The 26788-nt window shown below is 40.9% G+C and overlaps 1 protein-coding gene across 1 annotated transcript; it reads right to left on the reverse strand.

Moving 5' to 3' along the window:
• Positions 1-2888: 2888 nt before the first annotated feature.
• On the reverse strand, positions 2889-16803 carry IL20RB (interleukin 20 receptor subunit beta). The gene is made up of 7 exons (XM_063344655.1): positions 16746-16803; positions 11716-11842; positions 10802-10992; positions 7834-7958; positions 4342-4492; positions 3876-4021; positions 2889-3273 (listed from the first exon to the last, which is right to left on the reverse strand). Exons 1-7 carry the CDS (start codon positions 16801-16803, stop codon positions 3172-3174), a joined length of 900 nt encoding a protein of 299 aa, XP_063200725.1. The 3' UTR covers positions 2889-3171.
• Between the last annotated feature and the right edge of the window lie 9985 nt (positions 16804-26788).

Consider the following 26788-nt stretch of genomic DNA (forward strand, 5'->3'; position numbering starts at 1 on the left):
AAAAAGTTGGTTTTTGGAATCACATCCCACAGGTTACATGCCCCATAGAAACAAAATTCGCTAGAAAGGTGACGCAGGTTTGTGCTTTATTTTCATGCAACATTTTTTGAGGAAAGTAAAAAAGAAGTATTTTGAAAGAAATGGAGCCACGTACTACCACATCAATGGAAAGAAACAGAGCAAAGTTCATCAGTACACATTGCTGCGGTTACTTGCCTGGCCCTTCTTTGAAATGTAGTATCATGATGGTTGTGGGAGCAAAATCAGTTATCAAAGGCAGCCGTTGCCATGACTGCTAAGGCACGATTAACTCTTGCAATGCACGGAAATGAACTAAAGGGAGTGAGTGATGGCAGCTGTCTACGCCAATGCCGTGGTACATGGATGGCAAAGGAATTGCTCTTGTTCTATACCATGATTTTAAGGCTTAACAAAATGCAGCACACACTTCAAAGTGAGAAGCTTTCCAGGGACTTTCAATCAGCATCTCAAATGTGGCTTCAAGTCTCTACAGACACAAACTGGAATATCCTGATGCAAATTGCATATGGTTTTGCTAAAATGGCAGCGGCACTTAAACAATTCCCTTCCATCTCCCTATTGTAAGAATTTTTTTCAGGTGTTTCTTTTGTTTAACATTGAGCAGTTTTGTACAACTGTTTAACTGCTTTATTGGCAATGAGGAAGGGCATAAAATCTGTTATTGCAAGTGAGAAAGAAACGTATCCTTAATGTGCAGCTGGAAAATATGCACTAAAATAATTTTTAAAAGCCCCTTACATTCAAGGGCCTTTTCTTTCCCTGCTTTCTTCCATTTCCCTAAACAATTGTCGGTACTGCCATAACGCAACAATGTCAGGGGGGAAGAGCTAGGAGGAGCCACTAGGGCTTTCATACCTATAGCCATGGAATAGACAAGCACCAGGACAGTTTCCTGTACGGCAACATCTCTGTGGGGCACACAAGAAACCAAGGCACTGAACTCATCCAAATCACTGGGGAACAAAACAAGAATAAATGTGAGGCACTCCCCAAATCAGCTTTACCACCAAGGCCTCTACAGTGGGGAGCTGTGCCTTGAAAATTCAAGCACTGGGCAAAGCCGTTTAAGGAAATGTTTGATGAAGAACCCATAGCCCTGCAAGGCAGAGCGCTTCCGCGCTGTCCTCCATAACAAATCATTGCTCTCCACTGCCTGCTGCCAGAATCACCCGGTCACTGGTTGCCTCCCATTGCAGCCACCCCAGCTGGGTTCAGGAAGGGCAAAAGCCCTGCTGGGCCCCTCAGCGCTTGCCATATCAGTCTATGCACATGCCCTTCTCCTCTTTGCTCAAATCTTCTCCTTGTCTGGGCCCACCATCATATGGGGTTTTGCAACTAGGCATTTCTTAATTAATTATCAGCAACCGTGACAATCAACCCTGAGTCTTCAATGTTCAGGCTTGTGCAGTTTTTCTCACCCTATAATTTGCTAAAAATTTAGCAATACCAATTTTAATATTTAACACCAAAGCACTATATCCTAATATTGACCAGACAGGAGTAAAACAAGCAAATGGGCTGCAACACAAAAGAAAGGTGATGGCCAGGGACCTGAGCATCAACTGTCTCAACAGTGAACATAGAGGTATGAATAGTCCTGAGTCACTTCTATTTGTTTCACGGTGCTTTGTTGCCACCTGATGGCCTGATGCAAGACTACAAGAATGACATTTAAAAAGGCACATTCTTTTTTAACAAAAAGATGTCTTGCATTTCATTAGATCCGCAGATAGTTTTAAAAAAAGCTTTTCAGCTCAAAGTCTTTTCATGCCCTGCTAACACAAGTCTCTAATTTACAGGTGATAAATTACTTTTCTTCAAAGTGACAGCAATAATTGCAATATACGCAACAACTATATTTTATTTGTATTTAGAAGGAATTTCTCTGTGTCTTTTGCAACGTCCTTGCTTAAGGTAACAAGGTATCTGAAAGATAATGGTGTCATCAGGCCTGGAATGGCCACTAACACGGTAATGCTGGATTGCTTGATCCATCCACCCTGATGTTCCCCCACTAGCCACGATAAGCACTCCTGTTGCCCCTCAGCCTGGCCCTCCTGACTACAGAAGCAGGTTTGCCTTGTGAGAGATAGTCAATGTCCTGCTTCAGGTGTAGTGTTGAACCACAGGGATGCCCAGCAGGCACCCCGGACAATCCTTACCACATGATTTGCACATGTTTTTGTCCCTTTTCCCGCTTCTCGAGCCTGCATTTCTCTGTCCTTCCCTTACCTTTCTCCGCTCCAATCCCCTCTCATTTAAACAATTCACCCCCAATTATCTTTTTCCTAAAGGTCTTAGTTTTCCTTCATGCATATCCAGCCTTCATATTTTTGACACCCTTGCCTAGCTGATCTTGAACCTATATAGTATTAGCAGTGCTGTTGGTCTTGCAAAGCTCTGCTCCTCAAAAAGTTCTCAGTGCTCCCTCCAGCCATCTCTGAAGTCTGTCTCTTTCTCACATGACGCCTCCCTAAGCACTGGTGAAAACCCATGCCTCATGGTGCTGTCTGTAAGTTTTGCTGGCACTGTACGTTGTTATTTGTCACATGCAGCAAATTACTATGTTGTGTCCAGTCATTGTCAACATCCTTTTCAATGAGTATAACCTCAGGTCGGGGCCTGCAGCCCTAAAGGCAATTTTTTCCCTGCTCGTTCCAGCTGGTTTAGCCACGTAAGAAGCTCTTACAGGCTGCTTAATTTCTTTTAAAAATACTGAGGCTGAAATGTTTTGGAACTAAGGGACTGGGCTCTACATTTATTGCTTTGGTCCAATCCTGGGGGCTGAAGGGTGGGCTCTGCCTTGGGACTGTCGATGTGGCTGGCAGAGGTAAAGGGAGCATGAGTTAACTCGTATCTGGTCATGGGTATGGATATGAAGGGATAGTATAGAAACTGGCGGTTCTCACCTCTGCTTTTTATGCAGATGGCTGAAGGTGCTACAAAGAGGACCGGAGCAGGCCACATGCTCATCATATACAACACCTTTGGTTTGCAGCAGCTTTTAGACACATACAAAACAATGTTACTTATCAGCAGTCTGAGGAAAGTGGCTCTGCTTAGAAGATCTGTTTCCACAGGCTGTTTTTTTCTATCTAGGGTGCTCTAAAGTGTTTCTTGAATCCACAGTCACAGAACTTCTTCTGAGGGCATCACACGCACCATCAGATCGCATTGTTCAGCTTCTTCACTGCCACACAGTATCAGCTGTGCGGGGGCCTCTGATACTTTCTGTAAAACAAATGCATTCACTCAAACACCCTCAGACTGATGAGGTTGTCTGTCTGTCTTCTACTTTTCCCCACAAACCCTTCCTCTCATCTTTCCTGCCACAACTGCCCAGAGACCCAGTGCTCAGGAACCCACAGCCACAAAAGCTGCTGCCTGCTTTCTCCCTTGAACTTGACAGCACATTTAAGCTACTGACTTAAACGTATTCCTCCCGAGTGAGCGAGAAAAGAGGCTGCTTTAGATGATTGGTTTCTCCTCACCAAGGAGTTGAGAAGCTCAGCTAGCACCAAGGGACATGGAGCCGTGCTGCCAATAACATAGCTGTTTTGTTCAGGGAGCAGCTGGTCAGGCAGGGTTAGTCCATGCCTCCCAAGCTGCTTCTCCACAAGCCCCAGGAGCGTTGTCCCTGGTCAGGGCTCGAAGCCGAAGGCAGTGACAGCCATGCAGCCATCTCATATGGGCTGCTTGACCCCTGCAGCTCAGCTCATCACACTGGAATGAACAAGGTTCCATATGCATGTGTTTGATTTTTCTGCCTGCCCCATGCTGCCGTGAATACCCAGCACCCTAAAAACCAAGAAAGCACGGTAAAAAAGAGTTACCAGTGTGGCTGGCAGGACAGCAATGGGGCAGCAGGAATACTGAAAGATTTTACTTGTTTTCCAGGTAAGGAAAGGCACGGTCAAAGCAGCCACAGCGACGCCAGCAGAGGAGATGAGGGCAGTAACCAGCCACATGGATGTGCCACCTAGAAATAACAGAAGCAGCAAAATTTCTCAGAGAGACTGTGAGGACAAACCACAACGCAGTCAGCCTGCACCCTCTGTGGCTGCTCTTCCCACCCACCCTGGTGAGATCCTTTGTCAGCACACTCCAGGAAAGGACACCAGTGCAATGGGGCCGTGCTTCTAAGTCTTCCTTTTTTACCTCCCCCAAGGAACAAATGGGCAGCACATTTGCAAACAAGACAGGAGATACTGCGTGGAAACAAAAGGAAGAGCTAGATGCTGGGGTATCCTCCTTGGGCATGACTACACTGGGGGAATAAGAAGGCAGGCTGGCTGTTACCTTGTGCCCTCACGCACTGTGTCTGGCTGAAGCTGCTGCTTCTGTTGATTGCCTCGACGTATGTCTGAGCTTTTACACAATAATCAGGTCCCGCCTCCATGGTGTCCAGGTAAACCACGGAGTTGACCTCTTTCACCACCTTCTGCTGCATCTGCCACAGGCCCAGGAGAGAGAGCATCAGAACAAAGGGTAAGGACCTAATTGAGAACAGGAGTCCTAATATGATCCTAGCTCAGACTTTGCTGGGACAAAAGGAAAGAGCAGCAGGAGATGTCCAAGAGGACTATGTGAATAAAAGGAGAGAAGGAGAAAAGCAGCAAACAAGGAAGCATAGTGGAGTGCAGAATGAGACCACACGCATCTAGAAGGTTAGGAGGGGATGGAAAGAGGGAGCTGTGAGCCAAAGAGGCAGAATGATCTGACTTTTTTGCTGGGATACCAAAACCATGCTGGTGCTAGCATGATATGACAGGGGTGCCAGAACCATGCTGAGATAGGGGTGTGAGAGCTGTGCCATGACTGGAGCACAGAGGGGGGATGGACTAGATTAGTAAGGAGCGCGTGAATTTGGTGTGTGCAATTGTAATACGCTTCAGCAACTCTTAAACAGCATATGAACACCAGTACATTATTTTCTTGCAATAAATAGGACTCCATTAACTGCTAGCAAAAAAAAGTTGCTATTCCCAATCTCCCCAGTCATGAGAGGACAAGTAACAATTAGCTAGTTGCTCCTAATTCTTGCTGTGTTGCAGATGCAAAGCCTGCATTCACAGAAGGCCTGATTAGCCTCCAGCATCACAGACATACAGAAACATCCAACAGGGCCATAGGGCTCTCCTGGCAGGGCGAGTCCTTCTCTCCATCAAAAGATCCTTCTCCACTGAAATGTGATCTTGAGGGCCATTAGTTCAAAAAGATTTCAAGGACAAAATCAGGTCAATGACTACCCAGGGTGTGTAATCTCTTGCAAAAATATCGAATCAGTCATGTCAAATGTGACAATTATTAAAATAAAAATTAAGAGTCCCAGCAGAGAACTGGACATGTACTGACCTGCAAACCTGAAGCTTGTGACAGTCCAGTTGGTAGAAACTATTCTGAAGTTTGGAATTAATGTTTAGGTGATTAATAACATATACTGAAGAAGAGTTAACATTTTATTCATAAAAAGCAATCAAATACAAACCTATATGGTTCTTTCTAAGGTGTCAGAAAGCTCGTGGACAAGGTTGATCTTAGAATCATAGAATGGTTCGGGTTGGAAGGGACCTTAAAGATCATCTCGTTCCATATTCCCTGATCATCTCCCCAACTTCCCTGGGCAACTTGTTCCAGTGCGTCACCACCCTCACAGTAAAAAATTTCTTCCTAATATCTAATCTAAATCTCCCGTCTTTCAGTTTGAAACCGTTACCCCTCACCCTATCATTACACTCCCTGATAAAGAGTCCCTCCCCATCTTCCTGTTTATTTGAACCACTTGTTTACTTGGATTTCCAAAAGGTAGTAAAAATCTATTTCAAAAACCCATTAAGCTAACAACCATGGGATAAAAAGGCATCAGAGCTCTGAGCGCACTGATCAGGCTGTAATGTTGCTGACCAGCCCTGCCTGCCCCCCTGCCCTATCTTCACCCTCCTGTCCATGGTCTTCAGTCCAGTCTGAGCTATGCTAGAGCTGTGCCTGTCTCCAGACCTGTCTCCAGGATAGACCTTTGTTAAGCACATTGCAGCCTCGTCCTCCAGTCCTGTCTCCTTTTTGCTCCTGGCCAGGATCTCTGGACAGACCTTGGGCCTGGTTTATTGCTTGCCTTGTCTGGGGCTGGTGATGGACCCAGTCACCAGTACCTGGTTCTGCCCACTGTGGTCAGACCGTCTGGGTCTGTGCCTCACAGGGTGGGGCGCTGCTTGCACTGGGATCACCCTTGGCTCCTGGCTCGCCTGCTTATAGAGTGCAGCCCTGCTCCTGCTGATAGAAGACAGACTTTTGTACGGTTAAATTGCTAATCCTTTCTCAGAGTGAAAGGAAGTCATGGTGGAGACTGATGCAGATCTGTGCTCACCACCATATTACTACATGTGATCAGTAAGAAAAATGAAAACTGATACATCCTCATGGTACTAAAAAAACACTTCAGAATAATAAAGACGACAGACAACTGTGAAGAACTGCAGGAGGATCTTGTAATAAAATGACAAGTGAAATTCAACACAGATAAATGCGAAATGAAGCTCATGAGAATTATTCCCCTTCATTTTTACAGTCAGTGACTGGACTTCAAGTCAACCATCAGAAACAGGAACTTGGGGTTCAGGTTTTGTGGAAAAGTCAGCTCTGTGGTAGTCACCCATATTAGCAATTTCTGGGAAAATAAGAGCGTGCAGACCTGTTTTGTTCTATTGTGCTAACCCATAGTGCTCCTGGACCTTGAACTGTGCAGGTTTACTCCCTGCCCAGCTTGGTAAAGGCAAAAATAGCTGCAAGGGGTTCCACAGGGAACTACTAATTAGTCTGTGAGTCCTTGGCCTGGAAAAGATGCACAATATAAAACTATTAGAGTGGTGGGGAAAGTGAATAGGGAATAACTGTTCTCTTTCTCTTCCCTAAACCAAGATTCAGACTGCACAACAGTTAAGCTGCAGAACTCCTGACTACAGGAAGCTGTACATGCTAAAAGTTTACATAGCTTGAAAACAAGAACAGATAAATTAATGGGGAAAAAAAAGTTCATCAAAGGCTATTAATGATACCATTTCTGGCTCAGGAATTTCCTGGAGCTGTGTCTCTGAAATCTCAGAAAATAATCATCTAAGTGTAATTACATGCAGGCTCTCCTCTTATTATCTTCCTTGGTCATCTCCATTGCCCATTGGCAGAGAGAAGATACTTGGGTTGATGGTCCCATGATCTGACCGCTTTCACACTTTTATTTTCTTAGGTGCCACGTAGCCACCAAGTACGCAGGAGAAAAAAAAAGAAAAAAGATGTCTACTGAAAAAAGAAGGACTTGAATGGAACATAAATTATCACTGCTTCAGTATTACCCAGGTGTAAGCAATGCCCTCAGCTAAGCAAGTTACAGCTCGCTGTCAAAGTCAAGCTGTTTTACAAAAAACTGTGAAAAAACTGTCAGCACCTCAGTGTGACACCTTAATCTTGGTCTGAGTAAACCAAATGATGTTCAGAGAAGAAAGTCATCATAAACACCGTCAGCTCCTGACTTCTGTTTTCTTTCAATAGTTAAGGTCCCTGTGGGGATTCCTCTTCCCAGAGAAAGGAATGTGGAAAGAACAGACAAACTTCTCCACAGGCATTAGAGCAGACTATGAGTATGTGCAGAGGACTGTGGCACACATTGATTCCAGGCAGGTCATCCAGCCTCACAGCAGGAGCTTGGATTGGGAAACAGGTCCTGGGCAATGTTTGTAAGCTTTGACTCTAAGTGTGTGGGCTCTCTGTTATTGCCCAAAAGCCGAGGGTAAAACTCACCCTACTCTCCTGGCCCTTCTTCCAATAGAGAACAAAGAACTGAAACGCAGGCCCCATGTCTTCCAGCTCCACTAGTAAATGACACCCATCTGCTATGACCTTCATCAGAGGTGGGGTCAGGGAGGCTGCCAACACAGAGAGAGCACCATTGTCACGTTAGAGGCAACCCTTAAAAACTGTCTTCCTTTTTCCAGCTAGGAGAGGAAGGGAAGCTGCCATCATGAGCACAGTAACATTAATCTGGAATAATAGCTGGTTGCTTCAGTGGGGCAGAAACTTCTCTCTGCTCTACCTCTCAGTATGTCTAGATACAGTAGCAGACTTTGAGCAGGAGGAGGACCGTGACTGGCATTGCAAACAGGAGTTTGGTAATAGCTGAGTTGCACAGAACTTGAAAGGTTTTGAATTTTCTCCAGTGGAGGAAGTGTCTGGCCTGAGGGTCCCATGTGATCAGCAGCAGCAGAACCAGCTGGGCAACCAGAAGTTGAGACACTAGATCACACCAGTTTTGCTCCTGGGCGTTAGCTTAGCACTAACATACAGAATAGGAGCTGTGAAACCATAGCTTCTTCATGGGAATTTTGGCAGTTACTCAAAGGTGAAGGAAAAGCAATATGAGCCTCAGGATAACTCTGGCAGTTCACATAAATCCTGATTTTCTTTTAGTATCTATGTGGTTTTAGATAGACTCACGCTGATGACCTGCTGTGACTTAAGTTTTTGTAAATGTATGCAAGTAAGTCTAGGCGATTTTCTTCATGCTTACTTTGATATTCAAAGCTTGGTTCAGTCTGGGATTCTGCTATGAGGGGTATTAGTGAAACAATCAGAATCAATCAAGCATGGCTGAAACTACACACTCTACATTTGTGAATTGGGAATCAAGGCAGTATGGAGATCGTATTCTACTTCACTACTTATCTGTGCCTTTCTTTACCACTCTCGTAGCTGAAACTGGTTTCAACCTCCTTGCTTTCAAGAAAGGAATGAGAGCAATGTATAGCCACATACAGAAGAGTTGTTGTTACTAGAATTTGCTCTTACATCCAGTGAATTGCCATTAATACTGAGCAACAGGAAAATATAAGATCTGAGTATATTCATGATGAATGTGCCACGAATGGGAGGCCTGGAAAACTACTTTATACTTCTAAATTAAAAGCTGAGAATCTCCTTAACACAGTGTCTCAAAATAAAAAAAAAAAGTGTTAACATGATTTGGAGGTTAAAAATAAATATTGGACTAATGTATTAACAAATGGACATTGCAAGAAGCAATTACTAAACAAACAGGAGCATTTATATTTATCTCTGTGCTGGCACACTGGATACCAAGAATTTGAATTTTGACAAATGAAGAAGTAAGACTGACTGAATAGTTAGTTTTAGGAGGATCTTTTAAAAGTGTTTTCCATGTGTTATTATGCTTTATGTGTATCTACACCTAAGACTTTGACACTGGAGCTATTTCATCTAGAAGTACTGTGGACTGTGCTGATGCCCTGACTGTCTATGAACCACATACGAAACCTGTGGGCTGTACTTTGAATTCCTTATTTCATCTCAGACTCAATGACAGGTTTCCTAAGAGATGTGAAAGCAGGGACAAGGGAAAGTGAGCAGTAAAAATGGATAAGGACAAGAACTTACAGTGACTTTTCTTTCTCCTTTAAACATTTGTCCATATATGCATATTCACATTGCAGCCCATTGCAAGCTGTATCCCCTGAATTTTCGCAGCTTAGACAGAGGATTCTATTGAGGTCTCTAAGACACAGGAGCAAGTTGTCAAATACTTCACTGTACCATGAGAAAGTTGATGCTTTTCCTCATGAATAGGGTCAAGTTAAGGAATATCCTTCCCCAATCTCTGCCTGACAGTGTGGTCTGTGGCTCCATTCTGTGCCACCATAACTGCTGGAAAAGGGAAGGATTTTTCATCTAAAGCACTGTCTAGAAAACACTTCTACGCCAAGAGACATACTCACCAACTTAGGTGGCACTTCTGATGGTGCTGCCTTGACTAAGTGCTCTGTGTGAGTGAAGACTGCTCACTCGTGAAGTAGTAGATAACTTGCAATGACAGATAAAGATCAAGACAACTCTGGTCTCAGACAGGCAATTTCTTCCCTGGCTAAAACTGATGACTGCTGCCCATCCCCGACTGAGAGCTGCACTCTAATAGTGACCTCAACAGAGGTTTACCACCACAGTTGGTTTTTTTTGCTGGAAGCAGTTGACTACATGGCAGAGAACAGGTAATGATTCCAGAAAACCACTGGAAATAGTATGCTAATTTTAGGCCACAGCAGATCCTTGGGTTGAGCTCGGTCTCAAGCTTTGCAGGAGTTGGAAGGATGTGGGTAAAATACCCTGCATTGCTAGGACTGCAGCAATGCTACTGTTTCCATTTTTCTTTCCTCTTCTGAGGTTACTTCATATATCTGACAACATGGGAGGAGGGAATCATGTCTGGAAGGGAGTGGGATTTCGAGGATAGCATAAGGCAGATAGAGGGTGACATGGCTGTTTTCTAGGGTAAGTGCTTCAATAGGATCAGGTTCTGGACCCTCAGACGTGACTAGATGACATGGATTAGATGGAGTACTGGCAGCAACCCTGATACTGATCAGAAGTCTTTGAAATCAGCGGCAAGAAAAAGCCAACCCAACTTGCCAAAAGAAATGCCTGGAGTCTTCTTACTTATCTGTGAAGCCCTTGAAATTCAAGCCCTGTAAATTCAGCCCTGCTTCAGGAGGAGCTGATGTCCAAGAACACAGCATGGCTGTCTAAGACTGAAACATCCCAACCCAGCATGAGAGGAGCTGAGAAGTAGGACGTGCTCTGTGCATTTGTGGGCTTTGCATGATGTGCGTAGTACACAAACATGTCCTTGAGCAATCCCTCAACACCAAACTCTGAGAAATTAACATGACCAATACAGCTTAAGCCAAATAGCAGGACTCACTTGTGATGCGGTTGAAGAAACCTTTCAGCGTGCTCCACTCTGATCTTCTAGCACCAACATCTGCCCTTACACGCAGGTTATAGGCCACAGTGGCTGAGATATCCTCTGTGATGTTACACACGGTGGCTGTGATGAGTGAACATTCACAGATGGGAATCCAGCTCTCATTGGCGTACTCTCGTTCATACTCCCTGAGGAAAAGAAAGCAGACAGGCAACAGTCTGATAGGAGATATATCTGTGACATGGGCTAAGACTGCTTGCTAGTTCTTTCCTGGTAAAACCACTACTGGGATACACTGGGGCTGAAATACCAGGAGTATATGAAACCAGCATGGGTGTATTTTAGATCTTATCTAGAGAAAAGCTCCCAGACCAAGCTTGTTCATGAGCCAAATGCAGCATGATACTGTAGGAGGTGTGGACAGCCAACGCAGTGTTGATGCATCAAATCCTGCCCACTCACTTGACTTGATCATCCCTGGTAAACCAGAATTCCAAAGCCATACTGTGATAGAAGTCATAGCTCAAGATGTATCAGAAACCTCCTGTAATGTGTGTTAAATGTTTAAAAGATTAACACTGAATAAATCTCAAATGTTTTCTCTTTCCTCTTCTAAATAAACTAGCAACAGGTAGTCTTCCTAACTTTTTAATTCTTTGGATAGAAGCTGCTTTCATATGTGGGCTTAATGCGCACCTTGGATTACTCAGGTATCTATTAACCTGTAAGCAGTCTCAGCATCAGAGCGAAAGGATTTCTTTTCTATGACTTGTGCTCAACAGCGCTGGAGAATCAAACTTCTCTTACACCTGTGAGCTGAATAGCGCTCCAGACATCCAAACAGTGCAGGATTTTAAGTCTAAGTAAACAGTGTTCAAAGAGCAAAGAAGAAGAAAAAACCCAGAAGTTACCCCTGAAACTCAACAGAGTATCTCACAGTTTCTCCCCGGACGATCACAGGACTCCAAGTTAAGAAGTGTTTCATGTTGGTAGAAAGAATAGAGATATTCTGAGGTGCTGGCAACAAAGCATCTTCACCTAAAATTCCCAGCAAAAGACAAAAAAAAGAAAGAAAGAAAAAAGGTATATGAATGTACTAGGAAAAAAGCTTAGAAGAATAATGCAAAACTGTGTTTTGCATCAGAAATACACATGCTTCATTTCACTACTGTCACTTCAGTGTTTGAAGGCATTTTACAGAGAAGAAGAAACGACAACCAAAGAGCAAATGACAGGGCAGTTAGGCTGGTGCTTACAGAGAGGCAAAGGATGTCTTTTCATTATTTCAGAGTTCTTCATTGTATCAGTAAAACATTGAGAAAAGGTCAAGATTTTATAAAGCCATCCAATTCCATTTTAATGAAGTCAAGTGAACTCTATAGACTGTTCCAATGGATGCCATGGTTCGAAATGGTGCTATGTCGTTCCAGGCTTGACTGGACTGGACACTGTAGAAGATCCTAGCTCTGGTACAGTTTTTTCACGTTGCAGGATTCTAATAAGGTAAGTGCTTGTAGGCTGTAATCAAAGTACCTTTTAATAGAATAAACTTATTCAATGGACTATAAATGAAATTATTACATTACTCTCAGATCGTCAAAGCATAAGTATGGGATGGTACCTACAGTGTAGTTAATTTTATCTTATGACATCTTAATGTAAAATCCTTAGCAGTGTTTGAACCAGAGCATAGAAGGCAGGATTCCCCATGGACACATCCTGCACTACACTGTAGGAACGGACTTATCTCTGTTCTGCTACTTCCCAGTCCCAAGAAAATTATATTCTCTCTGCACAGCAGGGAACGGTTCCCAAGGAACCACTGGAAGGGTGGAATGGATGGAGCGCTTTCAACCAACCCAGTATAGCAGTGGTCTTTTCAGCACTCTCCCAGAAACAAAGTAACTGTTCTATCACAATATATCTATGTTACCTAAAGATTATTTCCTAATAATTTTGTTTAATTACACTGGTTTCACTTAACAAGGTCTATCTTCCATTAGTCTTTAGCTGGTGTCTTCTTTTAAGCTGCATTTACAAAGTTAACCAGCTAATGTCAGTTGTTTTACGCAGGATCAAAACCAGGTTGACAAGTCCATGAGCACGTTTGTTTTCATGACAAGTATTCTTTTAAAGCATTAGAACAACATCAGCCATATTTCTGCCCTTAAAATATTCCCTATTTTAAGTATTCCTATCCTATTCCTATTCCTAAAGTATTCCGATCTTTATGAAATCACTAACAATGTGGAGAACCTTGATGCCAACTCTGTTATAATTCTTTGGCATAAGTTATATGGTTCTGTTGACACAATGCTCATCCATTCTTTAAACTAAAAGTCAGGTATCTGTGGGATGAGGAGCTTTCTTCCTCGCCATTTAGATAGTGGAAGAGTCACTGTCTGCCATATCAGCAATTCTATCGCTTCTGGCCAGTTAGGTGTTCATTCTACTGTCAAGGCACTTTTTGTCTGTTAAAGAAAAAGAAGTCTTTATTGACCTTCATTGTGCAGCTCAACCACCTGTTTGGTCTCTTGTATTCTCCTTGCTTCTCAACATTTAGATTGTGTGCTACTACTTTTCTTTGTACTCTTGGTTCCCGTGTAAATTTGGGGAGTTGGCTTACCTAAGTGTGTGAATTACACAAGAGACTTCAGTCACATGATCAGACACTCGTTTTTCCACAGGACTCATACACACAATGATGTTCCGGGTCTAAACAGGGGTGAACTGCATTGGAGTATTTCCTAATTTTTTAAGTCCTTGACTTTCGGACTTTTTGGATATGTATTTTTTTGTATTCAACAGTACTGAACCCTATCTTATTAAACTGTCTAGAAAACAATTTTAAAAGAAGACGGTAGTTCTGAATTGGACTATCTACCTTTTAATAGCTAAAATATTATTTTGTATGTGGTTGAGACCAATCTTCATTTCCTGGCTATGCTTCACTTAGTACACTGGTTTGCCGGTTTGCTGGCAAAACCAGTGACTCTTCTATTGGCACAGTGAGACCTGTCACCTCTCTTCAGCTGAACCGCAAAAGTTTGTACCCAGACACTAAGGTTTCTTTTTCCTTTCATTAGGAAAAACTCTGGACCTAATGACAGTGTATGTGTCTCTATTAAAAATGTTCACTGATTTAGGTTTCTGTTTGGTATTAATACATTTAGGATGGGCACAAATTCTGCTACTCATAAGAATTCTTCTCTAAGAAAAATAAGATACATAAAAACCTAATACTTGTGTGTTACCTACAGAGCACATTTGCTGATTTTTACAGGGCCACATACTTTCTGTGGCAAAGCTATAGCACACAGCAGCTATTCATTCAGTGCCATGGAGTGTCTGCAATTTAGTGTAAAAAAACTACGTCTCCAGTACTGCAGGTAAGACAGCGGTGTTGGGGCATAGTGTTACGAACATATAGATCATACTAGTTTGGACATCTGCCTTCAGATGAAGAGAACTGCATCCCTAGAGAAAGATATTATTTACCTTTCATAATCATAGAATATAGAAACAGATATCTGTGTGGGTATAAGTATACATATATATGTGTGTGTGTGTGTAGTTGTTACATGTAAAAATTATAAGATTTTCTGCTTGTAAGGTTAAATAATTAAGTAATCATGAATGAAACTTATGATTCAGCTTTGGTATGTGTCACTTGATTGTATGTACAGAGATGCTTATAACTGCACAACCATGCCATCCTGCAAACACAGTGGAAAGACCACAGGACCAAATTAAAACGGTGTAAAGCTAAAACTTGAGATCCTTTCATAACTTAAAGAATCTACAGTTAAAAAAAAACCAAACCAACATTTTTGTAATCAAGTCTAGTACATTTGTCCATCTTACTTTTCAGTTTAAAATGACTTAAATAAACCCTGATAAAATTCCATTGCTCTGGGATAGATTTTTATACCCTTCTTTCTCAGTGAATATAGAACACAATGGTACAGAATATCATTACCTGCTGTTAGTTCATCACTACCATCACCACTACTTACTGTTAAATGTAAGTGAACACTGCAAAAACATTAATAAAATTACCTCCTCATTCATAATAGCCTCTCCTTTCAGGGGCTCAACAAACACAGGAAGAAACAGTAACTCCAAAATCAATGTTGCATAGTGTTCAGAAGTGCTTTACCTCATCTATGCTTTTTCTGGCACGCCCCTTAAAATTTTATATACAGGCTGAGAAATCCTTCCTTATTGCTGTGCTGATAAGCATTGCCTTTTAACTTCCAAGCATTGTACCATTTAATCTCCTTTTTCTAATCTGGAGGACAACAATGTCACCAGCTTCTTGTATCTTTGAGCATGGTCTGCCTGTCTGCATTTGAAGAAATTCCAGTGAAGGACAATCTGACAAGGTAATTCTGAACCCTAAATATTGATAGAATCATAAAAAATGAGTAATGTCTGTAACACCCTAAAAAGCTGAAGGAATTTCTTTGTAAGCTAAATGGTGAAAATGAAAGCCATGCATCTTAAACTCCTAGAAACATAGCATTTTAGACAACAATAATAAATTATGCTAAACAATCTCTTTAGCTATAACTCTAACCTGAAGGCTCTGGGAACATCCCCTCCCTCATTTACCAATTGCACAAACTCACTGCGAAAGGCAGGGCTCCAATACATACACCCTTGCCTGTTTTTCTCCCCAGCGCCCGGGGTACGAAGCCTGGACTCCCAGGCTCGACAGCAACACACAGTCTTCTAACCTGGTGTGTGCTCTGTGCAGCCGCAGGGGCACATTTGGACATAAACATTCTATCAAAAAATGTTCTTTGCTCGAAAAGGTGACTAGGACACAAATTTTCATATTCAGGCCATGGCCAAGAGAATGGGAGACCCAGTGTAAGTTACCCCACTTTTCTCTCCTACTGTCTGTCACAGTGTAGAAGACAAAATTGGACAAGTATGCAGCTGAGCAAGGCTGACAGTCAGTACACACAGGTAACATGGCTCCTGTGCGGAAACGTCACAACTAGTCAGGCCTTAAGCAAAAATACAGTAAAAATAACCCCAAATTTCTTTAAAGAATAGTTGCCCAGCTTTGCCACCTTTTAAAAAGCATTTGTCATGATCTTCCCTATTCCACAGAATAAACTTTCAGAGAACATGCAACTCGACACTGAGCCAGTGGTTTCCGTATCTAGCAACTAAGAACTATAAATAATGATTGAAAGTGTTTTGCTGGCCAAGGAAGTTACAGAATTATTTTTTCTGAGGCAGAGAACAAAGTGGAGCAAGACACAACCTGAATTCAGGAGCTAAGATAGCACATTTAGAAATACAGAACTGAGCAAAACTGGAGCATGCTGGCAAGCCATGTTTGCTTTCCAGAAGACTGACCATTGCAAAACCACTGAAGTGTCGTTAGATCTGAGGCCAAAATCCTTCTAGGAGATGTGCTTGGAGCCTGGCATTTACTTGAAGAAGCACGTTACAAATTTCACAACCTCCTCCCAGGGTAAAGGAGACCCTCAGTGAACATTTTTGAGCTATTAATTAAGACTTTATACCCTTCCTCTCTGACCCCGCACCCACTCCACAGGCAGGACAGCCCCTGGGCTCAAAGAGATCAGCATTAAAAGAGGACTTGAAAGTTCAGCTTCTGACAGAACAGCAAAAGAGCAGAGACAAATACAGTATTAGTAAGTTAACTTCCTTCAAACAGAAACTCCCCTTTAGATTTCAGAATTGACTTGCAGAACATAGAATTTATGAATTGTCTTCTTCCTTTGCTTATTCTAGTATTAATTATAGACAAAGAATTAAAATTCAAGATCATACTAAGACATCATACTATTTGGCTTAAGTTTTGTAGAGGCATTTCTAACAAAAGGACAAAAGCCTTTTTGTTTCTCACAACCCCTTCATATTCTGACTTAAGTCAACTGAAGATATTTTAGCCATTTACCTGTGAGATTTGGTGCAATCAGACTGCCGAGGAAGAAGAAGATGAGCTTTAGTGACATTTTGCTCACGCTTGTCGCCTTTTCCTGCATTCATACCCTGTTGCACAGCCCAGAAATTTCCCTTTGTCGACAGAGCGCCCTGTCTGAGCCAGCCATGATGCCAGCGAAGTGAAGACTCCAGGGGAATATTGTAAACACTGCTTCTCTGCGCCAGTGCCAAAGACGTACATACATTGTTTTTAAGGGTGTAGTTACAGGGAGTGCCTGGGCACTTTGATGCCAGCATTTCTTTACAGGTCTGTGCAACTGCTCAGCTAGATGGCATAATTCTGTTTCACTTAGTTAGCAATTATTTGTATTAAACAAAAACATTATAAGGAGAAAACACGATTCATTGGATATTTCCATGTAGTTTATATAGCTGTAAATGCTCATTTTTCTGCTCATCACCCAAACTAGATAAATCACGATGCTTTCAAGCACCAGGAAAGTTCCCCAGTATTACTAAGGCCTGCCTGTAACCACAGAGCTGCCACGAAGGACTGGTGTAGAACAGCGTGCCTCTGGGCTGGCAGGAGGAAATTCTGTGCTCCAATTTATCTTCAGTTATCATCTACTGTTTTTACGGCAGCTGTGTTGGGTGTGTACCAAGGAGGATATTCTGTTTTCAGGTATGATTCAGTGCATTTAACAGTATTAGCAATGAGATAATATGCTTCTGCTGGGAAGCAAAGTAAGTATTTGCAGAAGAAAGGCAAAATTTGTCAGTTGAAAAAAAACCTGTTCTCTTGTTGTACCGAGAAGGTATAAATAAAGCAATACTGAGTTTTGAGCTATCATTCAGTTAGGCCTGGGCAGCATATCTGATTCTTCACTGGTTTATATCTTGTGGTGCCGTAAACATGGGGATGTATACACTCTGATTAAATATTCAGACATGAGTTAAGAAATATCTCAAAACCCACATGATCTGTATTGAATTATGCCTCATACCATGCACTTTATTACTGAAACAGATGCACAGAAAAGAGTTTGCATACAGTTTGCAAGAACTATATTGGGATCAGGTACACAGCTAGAAGTTTTCCTTTCCAAAGATTTCTTGTCTGTGAGCCAGTCAGCTCCTTTTCAAAGGTGGGGAAAAGGAATACAGCCCCGTATCACAGTTATGAGCAATAAAAGAGGTAGAGCCATAATAATAAGGATTGCAGCTGTCCTGAGTTATCAGCAAGCCTCTAAAATGAAAATTATAGTAATATTATACTATATTTCCTTCCTTGATTATAGCCACCTAAGGCACAACATAAGCATAGAAATGGATTTGTAGGGCATCTAAAGAAAACTTGAGGTGGAAGCTGAAGGTAGTGCGTACAGAGGGCTAAATTGTGCAACACAGGAGGCTTGGGATAAAAGCGATTATTCAGATTACAGCAACAATAAAATAAAAGTGACAAAATACCTTCTGAGATTTTCCCTTATTTTGAAATGCTGTATGGAAATACTTAACTTGAAAGAGATAGAACTTGATATTTGACTTGAAAGAGATAGTAAGCCTGGATGTAGAGAACTGATTCAGTTATTTTCTCACTTGCAGATTTGGCGTCTTGGATAAGCAACCTGATTTTTCATCAGAAAGCAGATCACTGGACTTAGTTAAAACAATGACTTTAAGCACTAAAAAAAAAAAAAACCCGAGAAAAAGATTAAAAATTCACAGACCAGTAGAAGTCAGTCAGAACTTGAACCAGATCAGTAAGAAACTACAGGTAATTTCCACCAGTTTCCTACTTTGGAGGCATTCTGGATTACTTTTGCTCATACAAATCAATGCAAAATGATGCAAAACTATTCAGATGGTCAGTTTAGCACAGTTTACCATCAGCATCACAATCATTTGCTCAGGAGAGGGACAGAAATAGGATTCTGTTGCATCAAATTTGACTAATATAATTTTGATGATACTCAAAATCTACATCCAGAAAAAAGAGACTGTGCAGCCCTTGCCATGCTCTTTCAAGTCAGCCACCAGTTTAACCTTGCCAGGAAATAGTGGAGAGTTGGATAGAAAGGAAATTGGCAGAATATGTAAACAGAGTTGAGCTTTTGGTATGTTTGATACAAATGAGACTCCTAAAATAAATTGGCAATAAATCGATTTATTAATACTTGGGTAGATTTGGCTTTGCAAGGGAAGATCAGCAAAAGAAAGACAAGGAGATACTGAGAAACTGTGGAATTTGCCATAGAGTTTTAGCAATTTTTGTAGCAGCGTGTGAGGAAAAAAAGCTGCCACTACTGGGAAAGGGAAAAATTGGCTGCTGTAGGGCCTGTGAGTACAGCTCTGTTTGTAATATGTGTGATTGGACAGAGAAATTCTAAAATAGGTCATGACATTTGCCAAACATGTTTGTAACAGTGATCATTCAGTTTGTAAAACAGAGGAAATCAGCAGTAATGCAAAAGGTAAGGAAGATAGTTCAATTATTTGCTAATATTCTGAAAAAAAAATTGCTCAAAACCCAAAAGGACGTTTACAAACATAAGTCTTGCTGATAGATATGTCAACATTTCCTAAGGAAATACCCAATTTAGAAGGATATCAAAGCAAAATATGTAAATCTGATTCATTTGCTTACTCTCTTAGTAAATTACAGCAAGTTTAGCTGTGAAGTTAGCTATTATGTGTAACAGAGTTTCTAGGTGAGTGAAAATCATACAACTGGTTAAGAAAGCTTGAGAAAAACCAAGCATGCTGGGGAAGAAGTAGTTACCAAGTTGAGCTATGCAATTAGTTGCAGGAAGAGAGAATATGTATGAAATATGCACTTGCTCAGAAATGAGTTTGAAATGTGTGCTGCTAGAACTTGAGAGGGAATTTCTGATAGCCAAAGAGTTAAAAGCTAAAAATACTTGCTTGGATTTCCTTATGATACCAAACATACCCAGTCAGTATCTTATAAATTCTGTCTGAGGAAAATAATTTTAAATATGTACATCAGGTGAAACAAGAAGTTGACAGACTGTTTTCAGTGATGAACTGTCCTGCATCTGGGGACAGACTTTTGGGACTATTGCCACTGTGGTAGCCAAGAATAATGTTCCAGCAAAAGATACAGAGGGATAGCTTGTATATAACTTGGAGTCTCAGTCAGATCTTTTCTGTATCTAAAGCAATGATGACGGAGACCTGTTCTCTTTGCTTGGCTTTTTCAGATGCAAACAGTAAAAAGGCATAGTTACAAAATGTGAACTAGATGGCGTTGTTAAAACTTGCCAAATAAAATAAGTTTAAGGGGAAAATGGACAAACATGTGTTTCCAGAGTGCTTTCTGAGTTTGTTGCGACACGGAACTGAAAACTCAAGTTGCTGCAATGTAAGGAATCAGAGTGGTCTGGCTAGGAAGCTGTTCTCCTTTAGAGAACAGGTCACACTGCCCTGGCAAAATGCATCATTGGTATTGTAGGAAACCAGATTATTAAGTAGCCTCCTCACCATTTATCAGCAGAAAAGAGAGGAGAGATTTGACAGGTAATTGAGAAAACGCATGAAGAAATGCACGAAGAACTGACACCTTAGTCCTTGTACAGAGATTTAGGCAAAAAATACATAGCTACACTGGTTCTCATCTGAATTATAGAAAAGGGTTTGAAGTTAATCTATGGGTCTTATCACTTACTGCAAATAAGAATACAATGGAAGCCATAATTCGATTTGCGTTGTTCACATATGGTTATTTGCAAGGAAAGTGGCTTGAAGGAACAGAAAAGAGAAGACCCAGGTGACAATTTTAAAAGAAAGTCTTCAGCCGTATTGGAAAAGCAAGTGGGCAGGGTTTCATGTAACTACCTATCACAGCCTTTGTTATACTTAGATATCCTGGTGGATGCTAAAACCTTTGAATAATAGATTTATTTACCTATGTTTTGTGATAAGCTTAAGCTGCCGATCTGAGACAGAACCTAAATAAGTGTGAATAGTTTAGAAAAAGGTAATTTATCTAGACCAAGTCACTGAAGAAGAGATTTCCTTTGCTTAGGTGAATGAAGACTTGAAGCCTTGCAAAACTGACCAACGTGTTTGTAGCCTGTCTGTCTTCTGTAGATTTCTGCAGGGCTCTGTTGTTATTGCAGAATATTTGTTTAAGAATTTACAAACATTGCAAAACCATCACATGGCATAAGAGGGAGAAGAAAACCGTATTTTGGGAAGCAGTGTGTGGCTCATTCTCGTGATTGGAAACATTTCTAGCAACTGCTCTTATTCCAGCTTCCTCATAGTTCAAAATCAGTTTCTTTTTAGTGACACGTGACTGCATGGGTGTTGAAAAGTAGCTTAAGAGTTAGCTGAGCTGGCTGTGAATACAGTAATTCTGATCCTGCAACTATTTTTTTGGGCAGTGCAAAGCTCAGTGTGGACTAATGTAGCCGAGCATCAGCATAAATAAGCTGCTGAGCTTCCTGCTGCTGGTAAATAAGCTCTGTGTAAATGATCTGGCTGAACCAGGTGTCTCCACACTGCACCTCAGTGGCATAGCAACTACTGCTGTTGTTTACCAGTCGGGAACAAGGCTGACAGAAGAAAAAAAATGACTAGAGGGAGAAGTACTATATTAAAGTGCAATTTTAAGTTCTTCAAAGAGAAATTATAGCACTACCTGAAAGAAACTCCTGGCTGTGGTTAAATCTATAAAACTTTTTCAAAGCTCTTTATAGGGAAGAAGTTTGGTCAGGACAGACAATACATCCCTGAAATAGCCCTTTAAATTCAGGAGTCTTGAAGGATAACTTTAGTACATGGCTGGAAAAACTGCAGTGCCATGCTTTCAGAGCTGCTTATGGGTTTGGGCGTACAGCTAATACAAAGCCTTCTCAAACTGGGACACTAATTGCAAATATTGCCTTAAGTGAGAAAACAAGGAATTAAGTGCTCAATGAAATGAGTGGATTCAGGAAAAGATAGTCATGTCCTGTTGTCCCGTAATTAGTGAAATAGCAAAACTACGTGTTTTATTCATCCAACTCTCTCCCAAGACTCTCATCTCTATTCTTTCAGTGCTTCCAATTATGTAGGTATTAATTTGCTCCCTTCAATTGAATGGCAGTGTATAATACAGACAAGATGAGTACAAGAGCTGCTGCTGTGGTACTCAAAATGACAGTAGCTGAATGTCTGATATTTCCTTTGGTCTTTCAATGAGCATTAGAGACCCAGTATGGGACACAGGATGGACTCTCAGAAGTTTACACATCAGTAGGTATGTGGATACTGTCAATGGGCTGAGCTAAATAATCCCATTTAAAAACAAGGCCAAAAGCTCTAAATGTCATTTTTATGTTCATATGATCATTATCAAACATCTGATCTCCTTTGTTAAAATACATGGAAACCCTGAAATCAGAGTGAGACAAAGGAGAAAAATCACTCATATTTATTTAATGCTTGTAGTACCAAAGGACCTCATATACTTAATTTCACATGCAAGGGTCTATTAACCCTTCACTGAGGCTGCTTCTATATATGTAATGAAGTCTAGATGGCATCTAATAATATATAACAATGTACACACAATTATATATCAAGGAGTGAAACTTTAGGTGAATTTGGACAGGCTGTAACTTCCATAAGAAATGTGAGGAATAGCATGTAGGTTCAAGAATGTACTTTGGTGTTCTGGTATTAAAGCATTCTGCTGCGTGCTCTCGGTGTTGACCATTTCCCAGAATCTTCTTCAGAATCTTCAGAATCTTCATCTTCATGGTTGGAAAGGACCCTTAAGACCATCGAGTCCAACCAAACAACCTACAATCTCTGCCACTAGAGCATGCCCTGAAGTGCCACATCTAGATGTTTCTTAAACACCTCTAGGGATGGTGACTCAACCACCTCCCTGGGCAGGCTCTTCCAGGGCCTGACCACTCTTTCAGTAAATTTTTCTTAACATCTAACATCCTAAACCTCCCCTGACACAGCTTCAGACCATTTCCTCTGGTCCTGTCATTATTCACCCGGGAGAAGAGGCCAACACCCACCTCTCTACAACCTCCTTTCAGGTAGCTGTAGAGGGCAATGAGGTCTCCCCTCAGCCTCCTCTTCTCCAAGCTAAACATGCCCAGCTCCCTCAGCCTCGCTTCATATGACCTGGTCAATTTCTTCTCTTGGCGCTCTGCAGAAGTTTTCCTAAAACTTACACCAGAAGGAACCTATGTCTATTGACAGAATAACTTTGAATTATTGTACTGGCTATTAGACCTGGTTGTTCACTCTGTGCTGACAGATAGACCATGGCTTGGATTGTACTGCAAAATAAGTGATGCCTAGTGTTCCTGAGACCTGTGGAGCTGTTTGTGGTGTTACAGCAGGCCAGCTAGGAGAGCTTTAGCTCTGCTGCTCTTCCCATTTAGTTTGCAGAGTTCCACAGATGTAATTTAAAATTGTACCAATAGGGGTACAGAGGTCTGGGAAAAAGAACTTCCTATGAAGTAAAGTAGGAAACAGGGACTTTGAAGGAGCAAGTACGTCTTGCTCACAGTTCAAAGCAAAACCACAAATGAATGATCTGAGCTTAATACCAGAATGTCGAGGTAACTGAGTGAAAAATTAAGGGAAATAATGGTTCTATCCAGTCCTTGCAATTTGATTTGAACAATGCACTGCTTTGGTCTGATTCCCGAACAAATTGGAATTTATTTAATTATTTGGTGGTTTATTATGATATGCAGAGGAGCTGACTCCAAGGAAGACCCTCAAAACAAAAATTTATGTTAAAACGCCTGTGGTAATCTATAGCAGAAAATAGCTTTTTACCCCTTTATAAATGTTATATTACAATATACAAAAGGATGGGGATAGAAGGAAGGGGAATTTAACTGTGATTCACAGGGAAGGTGACAGCCTATGCTAAATGTTCCCAGGGTCAACAAGACAATACAGGGTCAACAGGATTTAGGAATTGCTTTAGTGGCCACTAAATGTCACTGTTGCTCCACAAAATGGCTGAAGGGGCCTTATTTTGTCAAAGATAACTTTACTTCTGAAGACAAAAACCTTTGGAAGCTGTAATACACACTTGTGAATGTATTTCTATTACTTTTGGATGAGACCTATCCCCAACTAATCCACCTAAGAAAGAATATTAATTTTAGAGAAGTAGGCACTTTGTTAACCCTGTCCACAAGATTTTTTGTAAAAAGGAGCCTTTTTTTTCTTTAAAAAGCCTTGATTTCTGGTATGTTTTCTAGAATCACAAATAGAGCAAACCTAGTGTATAAATTTTTTTTTTTTTCAAAATTAAGAGAAGCAAAATAAGGCAACTTTATATAAGAAAAAATTGGTAGAATGTATTATAGAAATCTCTGAGATACATCCAGCAACTCAGTGCCAAAAGATAACCTGAGAGTCTTGATTTTGGGAACAAGCCTAATGCATATTCTAGTGAGGAGTAATATTTTCCTGTTTGAAAAAAGTATCTCTGGGTTGGATGAACGTCCAACTGGTTCAAGAATCCCAAGCACGGTGAACAAAAGAGTCTTGCAAAAGACACAACAGAGCTACAATTAACAAAGAAGATACCTTCTTTCTATAGGGCAAGACGTTTTTGAGAGTTTTGCTGTGTATATAGCCGTTGCTTTTCATGAATTCCATCTTAGATTTTCCAGAAGTAAGGAAATATGGAAAGAGAGTATAGGTTAGAAGAAATGGAATCTAGAAGGATTTTAAGAAAAACTGAGTTAACAGGAAAGAAGTAAGCATGCTTTGAAATATTTATGCAGGTGTAGGAGCCAAACAGTGGTATTAAAAACCTGCTGGAGCTAAGAAAATATATGTAAGCATTCAGGTAAAGGAAAATTCTTATTGTAAATCATGTTTCTTTTCTTACTCGTCTTTTTTTTTGAATCTGATTATTTCTCAGGACACAAACATGGGAACTGCATATTTGTTTGTCTGAAGTTCATCTCCTCCAATTACTGTCATTTTCTAAACATGACCTTACATTCTGTTTCTTTACAAACTAAGCCAAATTCAGTGGAGTTGCAGTAGAGTCAGTCTGGGGAGAACTTCTTCCACAGATAAGGTTACAGCCTGTGGCTGAATAAATCATTGTGAGATACCTAATACTAATTTTTGATTCTCAAGTCTCTTATTGTATGCAGCACTCTGGCACTTGAATGCCTTCTGTAACTGTAAAATGTGCTCATGAATATAGGTTTACTTCTGTGATTTTCAGAAGGTAAAAATGGTATGCATCTCAAGATTATATACAATATATGATATATACTGGAACTACATGGGTGAGAATAGATTGCTGTTTTGTAGAGTAATTTTAAAATAAAGACTCCCAAGCTACCTCTGTATGGTCCCAGTAACTGCCTGTAGAGGTTTGTAAGATTATCCGTACTGAATACTCTGGGCAGATGCAGGAGTGTGCATATGGATGTCTGACTGTTCTTAATGTTTGTAGGTTTGTGAGAGAAACCATCCATTATTGTTGTCAAAATTCTGTTTGGCCTGATGGTCAGATATTGGCAGATGAATACGGAAGTAAACTCAGAAAACACTTCCCATGTAGCCTGCCATTGGGACTAAGGATGAGAATACAAGGATTTTTAAAGAAGAGAATCCTGTTTGTGCTGAAGATGTCTTTGGGAATAAAAATAAAGAGGGAAATGAAGAGGGAAAAAAGAAATATGTCAGATAGCAAATCTGTGACCAGTAAGAATATTTTATCTGGTATTCAAAAATTGTATACTAGACAGTTTAAAACATGTGCTTAAAAGCAAGACCATTAATTCTACCAAATCAGCCCAGATTTACATTTTCTATTTTAGTCTGTTACATAGGTTCATGTACTTTTCTTCTGGTCATCACAGGCTGTCTAGCTTGTGAAGTGTTTCCCTTTAGAAGGGTTTCTATGCCATAACATGGCGCTACTGCTACTGAGGCAGTAGTCTCCTAGTCTCTAATACTTGTTGCTCAAAAAATATTGGGTTGGATTCTCTACTGTTGCTATTCTTTATCCTCTTCAGCTACCAATGCTTCACAACTCCTGGAATGCCATTTGGCTATACACCATGTGAAGTTTGAGAAGATCAGAAGGATTCTCTGACCTCTGCCTCACATTAATAGCTTGGACAAAGCTATCTGCCACCTGGTAATAGCTGAAGTTCAGCCCACTTAATTGATACCTCTTATTCTTTTCTGTACACAGTAGATGAGCTTCTGATCCAGTTACACAGGTGCCAGCACCACTTGCTGACATCTGTCTGCAGTCTTGACTTAAGGCGAGACACCACACATTAAATAAATGAGTGGAGAGGTGGAAGAGGAAGGATAAGAGAGATATAAGGTGCCTATAGGAACAAGGTGCCTTACCCTCTGTTAGAACCCAATGTTACAAGCACATACTTCGGATACAGCTAATATAATGTTAGCATAAACTTCATGATTTCTTATTACTACATGTGAGCATGAGGAAGAGAATGAGCATAGGCAATATACATTGAATTATTACCTTCAATGTTAATAAAATTTAAAATATAGTTCTGTCTCATGCTTCTGTTCAAGGAGCCTGCTAATTTTCTTAACATTTGCATGGAGGAAAAGTTAAGGCAACCTTAACTTAACTTTGAGCAAAGCCTGAATTTCTAAGGGCCAAAGTGTCAGTTTTCACAGATCATTGATCTATTTCAAAATAGCCTTTGAATAGCACTTTGAATCGCACTTTGAATCATTAATGAAAGGATCACATTTTCTTCTCAAGGTATAGGGAACGGTGCTGGCACAGAGAAATATTTTGACATCCTCGCAATAAATTTAGACTAGATACAGACTCTAAAGTTTTATGATTTCTCTGGCCATCTTATGCTTAACATGCCTCAGAAGTTCTGAACTGCTGCCTTTGATTTTGCCACACCTCTTTCCTATAGTTCAAAAGGGAAAGAATCAGAATGGGGACTCTTATGAGCCTCCCTCTATGCAGCTTCAACTTTTGTCCCAACAAAAGATATTTTATATGCAGTCAGATTCTCATCTCAAATAATAATTCCA

The sequence above is a fragment of the Chroicocephalus ridibundus genome, chromosome 8, assembly GCF_963924245.1.
Source record: "Chroicocephalus ridibundus chromosome 8, bChrRid1.1, whole genome shotgun sequence".
Lineage (NCBI taxonomy): Eukaryota > Metazoa > Chordata > Aves > Charadriiformes > Laridae > Chroicocephalus > Chroicocephalus ridibundus.

What these genes read in the sequence shown, in the direction of transcription:
- IL20RB (XM_063344655.1), bottom strand. Translation starts at nt 16,803, where the DNA reads ATGTCACTAAAGCTCATCTTCTTCTTCCTCGGCAGTCTGATTGCACCA. An exon ending in TTTCTTCAACCGCATCACAA is followed by an intron (nt 7,959 to 10,801) that starts GTGAGTCCTGCT and finishes CTGTGTTGGCAG; the next exon opens with CCTCCCTGACCCCACCTCTG. An exon ending in CTGTCCTGCCAGCCACACTG is followed by an intron (nt 3,274 to 3,875) that starts GTAACTCTTTTT and finishes TTTGTTTTACAG; the next exon opens with AAAGTATCAGAGGCCCCCGC.